The sequence below is a fragment of the Pterocles gutturalis genome, unplaced genomic scaffold (assembly GCF_000699245.1).
Source record: "Pterocles gutturalis isolate BGI_N339 unplaced genomic scaffold, ASM69924v1 scaffold32365, whole genome shotgun sequence".
Classification (NCBI taxonomy): domain Eukaryota; kingdom Metazoa; phylum Chordata; class Aves; order Pterocliformes; family Pteroclidae; genus Pterocles; species Pterocles gutturalis.
The window spans coordinates 23,722-34,341 of record NW_010142007.1 but is presented as its reverse complement, the minus strand read 5'-3'; the positions used below and the strand labels follow the sequence as shown (position 1 = coordinate 34,341).

General features: G+C 50.5%; 1 protein-coding gene across 2 annotated transcripts; it reads left to right on the top strand.

The window, feature by feature from the left end:
- Positions 1-55: 55 nt before the first annotated feature.
- Positions 56-9,108, top strand: WFIKKN2 (WAP, follistatin/kazal, immunoglobulin, kunitz and netrin domain containing 2). 2 transcript variants are annotated; one of them, XM_010084229.1, is made up of 3 exons: positions 56-88; positions 4,787-4,939; positions 7,093-9,108. In XM_010084229.1, exons 2-3 carry the CDS (start codon positions 4,877-4,879, stop codon positions 8,602-8,604), a joined length of 1,575 nt encoding a protein of 524 aa, XP_010082531.1. In that variant the 5' UTR covers positions 56-88; positions 4,787-4,876; the 3' UTR covers positions 8,605-9,108. The 2 variants fall into 2 exon arrangements, with proteins under 2 accessions (XP_010082531.1, XP_010082530.1); XM_010084228.1 differs by lacking the exon at positions 56-88 and having other exon boundaries at positions 4,418-4,939.
- Positions 9,109-10,620: the final 1,512 nt, after the last annotated feature.

The following is a 10,620-nucleotide window of genomic DNA, read 5'->3' as shown; positions in this document are numbered from 1 at the left end:
TGCCTGCGCAATTGGGGTCCCTGCCGGCAGGGCTCAGTGTCCTCTCTGGAGGGGGGACAGGTCGCTGTCCCAGGCAGGACAGGGCTCAGTGTCCTCTCTGGAGGGGGGACAGGTCGCTGTCCCAGCAAGGGCAGGGCACTGGTACCAGGTCCTGCTGTGCCTGGCCACCCTGCAGGGAGGATGGGGGGTCTCAAGGACCAGAGCCTTTGCTTTAAGCTAAGCTTGAGGCAGCAGAGGTCCAGCGGAGGCACGCAGGTCTCGCCTCTCCCGGCGGTGGGTGCCACAGGCATCCGCTGCACCCCCGGCACAGACGAGTGCCCGCTCCTGCAGCCAGCCGGCTGCCGCCCGCAGGGTGACTCACGGCCATGCCGGGAGAGGGGTGGTTTGTGTTTGTGTTGGCAAAACTGGCTGCGAATGGCGGCAAGCCCGGACAGCACGAGAGGCCGAGTCTGGCAGAGGCCCGTTGCCGCGGCAGAGATCGATGATGGAGACGGGAGGATCGACACGGGCGGTTTGCCAAGAGCCTTCCACAATGAACCCAGCAAACCAGCCGCCATCCGCTGAGTGACTCCAGAAAAAACCCAACACGATTATACTTTCCTGTGCATCAGAGAATCCTGTTTGCCTCCTCGGTTCGAAGGGGTCACACCAAACAATGGGGCGAGGCTTGGCATGGCAGAGAAGGGCAGGGACATCCCACAGGAGCTGGGGAAGAGTAAGAAAAAGGGCAAAGACATCATCATTCATAAAAACAGAAGCAGTTAAGTGAATTCCAGATCAACAGCCCTGACCAGGACCCTGGGCATCCCAGGAGGGCTTTCCATGGCTGGGGTGTAGTGTTGGATGGACACCCTTGGAGCACAGGCTGGGCAGAGGCCGCCCGTCCCCACCACCGGGGACAGATCCAGGATGTTGCTGTGTGCCATCAGGGCTCAGGTTTGTCCGTTTGAGATCCAGAGAAAGTTCATCTCAGCTCCCCATCCAGCAGACTCGGATCAATGCCTTGATCAGAAAGGGGATTTGGGGGCAGCAACAGGGTTTCTTCCAAGGCTTCAACCGATTTGGGAAGATCTTTATCACATCAGTATCTGACATGGATGAGACACCATAAGCTGTAAACTTGGTGATCATAACAGATTTTTTTTTATAAGAATGGAGCATAAGGATAATTTTATTTCTTATGAAAAGAAAAAATGCATGATGCTTTATAAACAAGGTAGAGCAGAAAAAAGATGCCCAGGGACCTTGACGAAGACTCTGATTCACAGCTGGTGTTGTTCTGGAATACCTGGTCACATCCTTTGAGGTCAGTGGAGCTGAACTAATTTAAACAAGGTAGAGAAGACAGCTCTCAGTGAAACCCAGAAGATATTGAGTGCATTAGGCAGAGCTTGGCTGTCCGTGCTGGGACAACCAGGGTCACCGAGCCAGCCCGGGGCAGCCTGCGCAGTGGTGTTCCCTCTGGGATGAGCTCCTCAGGTTGGGCAACAGCGAGTCTGGGATGTCCTGGCAGGGACAGGGCAGCTGTCGAGGGTTATTCAGAGTCCTCGCTGCCTCCTCTGACCTCAGGAGCTGCCTGCCCGCATTCACGGGGAGATTTATGGCGCTGTTTGCCTCTCTGTCCCGGCTGGGCTCAAGTGGCCAAGGGACCGATCCTTCGCGGGGCTGAGCACTCCCTGTTCCTGGAGCGATGGGAGCTGGAGGGGCACTGTGTCTGTCCCATTTCCATTGGATTAAGCCAGGATTCAATTCCCTAAGAGGCTTCCTATGCAGAAGTTTTGTTGAAGGCCTGATTTCTCAGTTAACACGTGTTTCCTGTGCCTCATTTATAACATTAGTACAGTGACCCAACAAAACCATCATTGGCATTAATGATAACTGCTTTGCCCTTTTTCCCAAGCTCCTATGGGATGTCCCTGCCCCTCTCCACTGTGACAAGTGCTGGCCCAGCATTTGGGATGTCAATACATCAAATACAACCGTCCCTGCCCCTCTCCACTGTGCCAAGTGCTGGCCCAGGATTTGGGATGCCAATACATCAAATACAACTGCTTGAAATGATCTTTCCTTGAGCAACCCCCCTGACCTGCAATGGGGACACCATTAAACCAGCTGAGTTGGATGGGCTGTGCGACTGCTCCTTCAGCTGGGCTCACTAACCCGGCGCCTCTCCAGCTCCACCGCCCTGGCCATTGTGCACTGAACGTGATACCGAAAGCAGAAAGCTGCAGTGGGACTTACCTGTCCCTGGAGAATGTCTCTCTGGATGGAGAAGGACGCAGCAAAGCAGAAGACTGTCTGATGCAAACCAGCGTCTGATTCTTCAGAGCCCCACTCTGCTCCCCCGCAGCTGAAATGTGCCTCTGGGCAAGGGATCCCTGGTCTGGGAGAGGGAAAAAAACAAGATAGTGTTATTCCTTCCTCCCAAGGGAGTCCTGCCTTGGTGGGTCCACACCGGTGGGTCTGTCACTCAGCATGGCCCAGGAGGTGGCACCAGGAGAGGAGATGGAGGCTGCAAGAGCACCTGGGACGGACCAGCTCCCCGCCTCTGACCCAGCGGGAAAAGGGGGCAAAACATCCCCAAAAGACTCAGGAAAATATGACTTATCCATGACTACAAGGTGGCAAGCCCATGGACTGAGGGCACATTCCCTCGTACAGCAGCTGTCGGGGTGAGACCCCCACCCCCATTAGAGCTCCTCCAGCGCCCGGGGTACCCGCGCTCGGCGAGACCCACGCACAGCTGGTTTCAAAGCCTATCTGCAGTCAGTTTTACAATATAAAGTGTCTTTGTTTAGTCAACAGAACCACTAATACATGTGATTTTGTTGTTAATAGAGCTGTAAGAATTTTAAGCGCCTCTTGGGAATGTGTCATTTTTGGTTGGCTTTTTTAGGCATCACAGGGTGCTGCGTCTGTCTTTGTAAACAAGTGTTGAATAAAACATTTTGTGCACAGCCGCACTTTGTACGAGTGTCATGCAGGTTTCTAAAGTTTCAGAGAGAATAAATCAACTGCAAACCGCTGCCTAGCAGTTGACTTCGCTCCTTATAAATAGCTAATTTGGACAACTTCTCCCCGCACGTCATATGAAATTCAAATGCTGTGCATATCGTTAATGCGGTCACACAAATCAAAACTGCTCGAGCCTTTTTTATAAGCCTGGGTTGCCACAGAAATGTCACAGCTGAGGGCAGACTGGCTCCAGGTTGCTCTCCCTTCCTTTTGGAGGTGATCCTGGGGAAGCCGCAGCAGGGCACCAGGCTCGGCTGCCTTGCCCCATGGCCCGGGGCATTGCCTGCATGGTGGCCCAGTTCACTGCTGGTTGTACTGGTTGGCAGCCATCATTGCTCAGAGGAGAATTAGGCCCAAACTCAGCCATGAAAAACAACCCTGGTTTAATAAACCCCATGGAAAGAACTTTACTAAAGCGCAGGTTGAGGGCTCCCGGGTCCGTTGGCTTTGCAGTGCTCGGTGCCGGGCACAGGGCAGATGCACAACCCTCCCTCCTCCCAAAGCTCAGCGGTGCTGGTCCGGCCCTGCTGAGCCCCTTGTGGGATGGAAACTCACCTGGTCCTCCTGGGAGGCTCTTGGCACCAGGCAGGATCCATCCGAGCCAGCCCAGAACTCAGCCCAAAGGCTCTGATCCTGGAAGGTGCTGAGCAACTCTGACTTCTGCCACTTGTCCCTGGGTTTTGGCACGTGTTTAGCAGTAGCAGGATCAGCTCCTTGCTCTGTAGTAATCAGGGAACGAGGAACTCAGCTTGCCTGCATTTCCCCCCCGCCCCCCAATGCAGAAATGCTGTACATTCCTTTATGCAGGTTTCCATAGAGTTGAACTTCAACTATTTTTTTTGTTGTTGTTGTCGCTATTAAAGGGGTCAGCAATGCACTGTACAAGGGGATCTGGCTGTCAGGAAATGTGGAGGAATTCGGGGACACTTTTAACATCTTGCTGGTGGGGTTGGAGGGCAGCATGAAACCCACCCTGGAAATCTCCCCACCAAAGGGAAGGAAAAAAAGCCCAGAGGAACCCCGGGAGAAGTTCTGAAGACATACTGCTTTCTCGATCTTAGGTTTAAATCAGCAATTTCTTCCCTACTTCCTTTGTTAAAATATGATATTCCAGCTTTAATTGCTTCAATCCTATTACTTGTTCCTTTTAGCCAGTGATTGTGTAGCCCCTTGCCGTGGGGAAATCCCCTGAGCGCGGGTCCCTGGTATTTAGACAAGTCCTCTTTGAGAAGTAAATGCCATTCTTAGCACAGGGAAGTACTTTAGGTCTAAAGGGGTTAAGAAGGCCTCCCTGCATTCAGAAACATGCAGGGGTCCCACCGTGCCAGTTCCAGCCTTTTAAACTCTTTCCAGCTTTTTTTTCTTGCAACAAATCTGTCTGACTGCCACCGGGACATAGGAAGCGTGTGCCTGTCAAAGAAATCAAGTTTACTTTTTCTGACTTGTTAACAGAGGCAGGGTATAAATAGAGCTAACTCTGCTCAGACTATTGGCATTTCTCTTAAAATAAGGGGGTAAAACTTCCTAGGACCTTTAATCCAATGAGGTCCAGCCCAAACTGCACTATCGACAGAGGCAGCAAAGGAGCTTGCTGAAGGTTTTACGGGAGTCAGGTGCATTTGGGTTCCTCGAGAAGTGAAGGCTTGCTAAGACAGAAGCAACCCCAAGCCAACAAGAACTACCTCCAGCTCAGTCCCTGCCATTGCCCTGGAGAAGTTCTGAGATGTTGTTGATGCTGTTCGCTCGGTGGATGTGGATCTTGCTGGGGAAGAGCAGTGTCCTCTTGCTTCTGGAGGTCTCTCTGAAGGGGAGCGCTCTCCCTCCCATCCGCTATTCCCACGCCGGGATATGCCCCAATGACATGAACCCCAACCTGTGGGTAGACGCGCAGAGCACTTGCAAGAGAGAGTGTGAAGCCGACCTGGTGAGTGATGTGCGGTTTGATCTCTCTGCGTCGCGGGCGGTGGGGTTTCTCGGGGGGTTTCTTTGCACCGCAGCCTGTTTCTGTTCCGCTGGCACCGTGCAGGACTCAGATAGTGTTGGGATTTAATTGACCTGTGACCTATACAAACCAGAAAAGGTTTGATAAGTTATCGGTTAAGTGGGGAGGTGTGTGGCAGCTGTCAGTTATGCCGATGTGGGCACAGCGCTCGCTCTCTCTGATCATTTTCCTGTCCTTCTTGTCAAAAGAAACATCTGAATTTGATACTCCAGAACTCAGCGTGCGCTGGGGCCAGTCCGTAGAATTTTAGCAGTGTCACCATGCTCTTTGTTGTTGGTGGCCATCATCAATGCTTTATATTCCTGGGAGGAATCCTGTATGAAATTGTTTGCTTTAACATGGAAATCGTCAGCCTTTGTTGCACTTGAAGCACAAAGCGTGCTTGGAGTGCAAAACAAGTTCAACTGACCAGGCAGATGTGCTCTGCGATGCTCCCGGCTCAAATTGTGCTTAGCTTACAACCCGAAAATTCATTTTTCAACCTGTCAGCACTGCCAGCTCAAGCTGGCATCTGAAAATACCTGCTCGTCCTGCTTCTTACATCATGTCCCACGGCAAAGCTCCTGCAGCCCAAACCAGGCTGACAGCAACGTGCTGAAAAGAGTCACTGGGTTCACGCTCTGTAGACAGGTTGTTTCTGCAATGCTAAAAAGAGTGGGGGGAAAAAATAGAGAAAAATGCTGGCCATCAAGTAAACAAAAACATTTTCTCGGATGGATCCCACGCATTGTGCATGAAGGTGCTCTTTTTAATTTTGCCATTCCCAAAGAAGCCTCCTCTATTTCAGCTACCAGGTGCAGCAATGAATATTAAAACACTTGCAAAACCCCAGCAGCAGCAGAGAATGATGTTTTCATAATCTGCCGGTCAACAACTGAAAGCCAGAAGACACTGGCTAAAAATATTCACTATTTCCTTGTGTCAGAGCACTTGCACCGAGTCCTGGGACCTCACCTGGCGTGGTCTGCAAGCAGCCCAGGACTCTGCCGCCGACTTTGCTAAAGCCGCGCTCCTTAACCTCAGCTGTGAACGTTACCCGTTCTGGAGCCTAACTCTGCTTCTGCAACCTAGTAGTGTGCAGCTGAAAATAAAGAGTTATGTTATTAGGTCATCTTCTTCCCAATAAGGAAAGGATAGTGGGCTCAGGGGAAGCTGTTTAGTTTGGTGGCTTAAAAAACATTTTGTTCTCACTTATGGAGAAAGCCTTTGGATTTCAGGGGGGCTGTAGAGGTTTAACAGGCGGTGGAAGTGTGCCCCGTTGGGTACATGGGAGCCCTGTTTGTGGTCCCTTAAAGTAATCCATAACAACCCAGCAGCTGTGATCACACATATCGAATACCTTTTCTGCACAGAAGATGAAAATTCTGCTAAAATTAACCACCATTTAGAGCTGACTGTAGCTGAGATGGGATGTAATAAATCACTAGAAGAGCGATGCTGCATCTGAAAATAGGACTAAAATAGGACAGAGAAGCCATAATGAGCTGTTTGGGGTTTGTTTTTCTAAATACCATAGAAAAATTATTTTTGGAGCAAGAATTTCCTTTACTTTTGAGATATTCTATTATTTCCCCTACAATGTGAACAATTACAAATCCTTGGCAGTTTCACCTCCAAGAGTAGGCTGTTAGTCCCAGGGAATTCAAATAATACTTTACATACTTTTGTGGAAAATAAGCAGGATTACTGCCTACAGCCATATGATAAGACTTTCCATCCGCTCTTGTTTCTCAGGGCTTGTCCTCAGGGATTTCGGAGGGTCCGGAAGGGGGGTTCGGTAGTCAAGCAGTCCATGTGACTCTAGGAAAGACTTATGATGTGGTTAGTGTTCAAGAAAGAGAAATACATTTTCCTTCTTGAGGGTTTTCACTTGGAGCACTTCAGACACCCCAGAGTGTTTGGGCACCTCTCGGGAGACGTTGGGGATTGCCAGTGGGGACACTGAGCCTCAGACCACAGATACCAGGTCCCCTGAGCTAGCACCTCGAAAGTTTCTGGGCTCTCTGCTTGCTGGGTCTCTAAAAAGGACCTTACTCTGTCCCCAGGGATGATTGGGTTATTTTCTTTCCCCGCAGGAGTGCGAGACCTTTGAGAAGTGCTGCCCCAACGTCTGCGGAACGAAGAGTTGCGTGGCGGCTCGGTACATGGATGTCAAGGGGAAAAAAGGGCCGGTGGGAATGCCCAAAGAGGCAACCTGCGACCGTTTCATGTGCATCCAGCAAGGCTCCGAGTGCGACATCTGGGATGGACAACCCGTCTGCAAGTGCAAGGACAGGTGTGAGAAGGAGCCGAGCTTCACCTGTGCCTCTGACGGGCTCACCTACTACAACAAGTGCTACATGGACGCAGAAGCTTGCATCAAAGGCATTACTCTAAATGTGGTCACCTGTCGGTACCATCTTACCTGGCCAAACACCAGCCCCATCCCACTAGAAACAACAGCTCGCCCGACTACTGCCTATTCCGAGACAACGGTCGTTGATATCTTGCCGCCTGCCCTGGTGAACAATCCCGTCCATCAGTCTGTCTACGTGGGCGAGACCGTCAGCTTCCTCTGTGATGTTACAGGGAGACCCAAGCCAGAAATCACGTGGGAGAAGCAGGTCGACGGGAAAGAAAAAGTCATTATGAAGCCAAACCACGTCAGAGGGAATGTCGTGGTCACCAACATCGCCCAACTAGTCATCTACAACACCCAGCTCCAGGACGCCGGCATCTACACCTGCACTGCCAAAAACAGCGGCGGCCTTCTCAGGGCTGATTTCCCTTTGTCAGTCATCAAAGGTGAACCCACATCCAAAGAAGCGTCCCAAAACAAAACGCATTTTCCAACCGACGAATGCCTGAAGCAACCAGACAGCGAAGACTGTGGGGAAGAGCAGACCAGGTGGTACTATGACGCAAAGAAAAACAACTGCTTCACTTTCATCTACGGGAACTGTAACAGCAACCTCAACCACTTCGAGACCTACGAGAACTGTATGTTGACGTGCATGAACGGCCCCATCAACATCTGCAACCTGCCAGCGCTCCAGGGTCACTGCAAAGCCTACGAGCCCAGGTGGGCCTACAACAGCTTGACGAAGCAGTGCCAGTCCTTCATTTACGGCGGGTGTGGAGGCAACGAGAACAACTTTGAGAGCCGGGAGGCCTGCGAAGAGATGTGCCCTTTCCCGAAGAACACCCACTGCAAAGCTTGCAAACCGCGCCAGAAGCTGGTGACAAGCTTCTGCAAAAGCGACTTTGTTATCCTGGGCCGTATAACAGAGCTGACCGAAGACCAAGACTCGGGACATGCCCTGGTAACGGTGGAGGAGATTCTCAAAGATGAAAAAATGGGATTAAAATTCCTGGGGAAGGAACCGCTAGAAATCACGCTTTTGAACATGGACTGGAGCTGCCCGTGTCCCAACATGACCACGGTGGATGGCCAGCTCATCATCATGGGAGATGTCCACAACGGCATGGCCGTCCTACAGCCCGACAGCTTTGTGGGGACCTCCAGCATCCGGCGCGTCCGGAAACTCCGCGAAGTCATCCACAAGAAAACCTGCGAGCTTTTGAAAGAGTTCCTAGGATTGCATTAATCTCCTCCGCACGTGTCGGTCTTCCAGACCCGTGTGTTACGTAGGGCTAACAAGCGCTAGGCTAGTGCACAAACTAAACAAGCTGTTTGAAGATACGCTGTAGGAATTATGCAGAACCCTTATTTTAATCCATTAATGATGCTTAGCAACAACGTAGTATGGTCTTTGGCAAGCACGTAAAACAGCAGCAAAAGGCTATTAATCTTGCATTGAAATCAATTCGTCCATATAGGAGTGCCATTTAACTAGATGACTCACTGCAGTAATTATACAATTTTTATGTAGCTTCCATCATAAATGACGGAATTCGTAGCATTTGTTTAGCGAATTGGTACACAGCTAAGTAATATATAATGTCAACTTAATCTGTCTCATTTACAGTATGGAAATGTTCTGGTAAGTCATTATAAGTAAGTCACACTCTTGTCTCCTCACAGCAGCACTAATATTTCAAGAGAAAAGCCTGTAAATTATTGTCTATATTTACAATTGTGCACATATAACCCATCTATGCATTAGGAATTTGCTTCTTTCTTTTAATTGAGATTTTCCTAGCAGTTTTCTCTGGCTTGTACCTCGTTTTTAAATGGCAACTATTACCCTACCTATCTCACAATCCTTACTCCAGAAAACTCCTCCTGAAAAAATCCCTTGATCCTATGCCCAGGACAACAGGTCCCTGGAGAAGCTCAAAGCACAGTCTCACCCCTAAATGACTTTTCTGTCCTCAGAACAAGGTCAGCAAACACCCTCATTCCATTGCACTTCCCTATTTTTGTTTTAATCAACATATTGTCTATCACAAAAAGTCCAAGGCAGAAGGATGGCAATGTGCTGCCAGCTGTCTTGCTTTTGAAAATCCTTTACAGCTGAGCGTATGCAGCAATTTATTGCTTATTTTCCTTAGAAATCCTGGTTTTATAAGTGGGAGAGTAAAGAAGAGTCAGAACAAAATTCAAAATAGAAACGTTCAATACACGGTCTGCAGCCTGTATTGCACAGACACAAAGCTGCTGAAACCAAAACGCACAGACGCAGACACACAGAGTGGACGCTCTTGTAAAGGCATTGCTCCATTTGACCCTGCTAGAGCTTCCTTTCAAACCACAGAAAACATTTTCTGCCAGGCCCCTGTATATACGTGTATGAATAAATACCCGGAGAAGGACAGTGCAGGCGGCGGGCGTGGGCGTGTGCACACACATAGGATTGATCATTTTAACATTTGTGTGTCCTAAAATGTAACATTTGCCTGTGACAAATCCTTAAATAAAGCAAAAGGCTGATCCTAGAAAAATCCTGCCTGGCTAGGGACTGTCACTGCTGGGACGAGGGTGGCACGGCGAGCATCGTCACCCCTCCTCGGTCGGTGGGTTCAGCGAGGGTCCGCGGCGGTGCCCAGCGCTTTCTGCCCTGCACAAAAGGCTGGTGCAAGGCTGGACCGGTGTCAAGACGTGTTTGGACAAGAGGAAGGAAGGTGCAGCGAGTGCTGCTCCGTGGTGACATCCAAGGGGTTTGCAGTGGGGTGGGCGGCAGGATGGTGGCTGGTGCCCGGTGGTGGGGACGCGTCTGCTTTTGCAGAGGTGTGCTGGGGCTGGGAGCGGTAGGGGCTGGGGGACGGAGATAAAAGACACAGGTGCTGGGTTCAGCATGATGTGCAAGGCTCTAAACCCCCTGAAGCCTGTGCATGTTGCATGTTTGCTGTCGCAGGGAGGAAAGCTAAGAGTGAAGGTAACAACGGTGAGCGTGAGCCCAGCTCCGGTTCCCGTGGAAGGTTTCTGTGCCCGGCACTGGCAGCCCAGCTTTAGAGACCACAGCGTGACGGAGAACTGGGCTCCTCTCCCAGTGGTCTGGGCTTGGGTTGTGTCTGAAATGCTCCAGCAAGAGGAACGGATCTCAGTCGATGGTTATTTGTATAATCTCAGAAGGAGCCAGGTGGGAGGGAGAGGAGCCTGGACCAGCCTTGCTGGCCAAGAAAATACCTGCTTGGATTTTGTTGCACCTTTCCTGAGTGTA

Bases quoted from the DNA above. Each gene is read 5' to 3' on its own strand.
- WFIKKN2 (XM_010084228.1), top strand. From the start codon at position 4,739: ATGTTGTTGATGCTGTTCGCTCGGTGGATGTGGATCTTGCTGGGGAAG. The intron at 4,940-7,092 runs GTGAGTGATGTG...CTTTCCCCGCAG, and splicing joins GAGAGTGTGAAGCCGACCTG to GAGTGCGAGACCTTTGAGAA.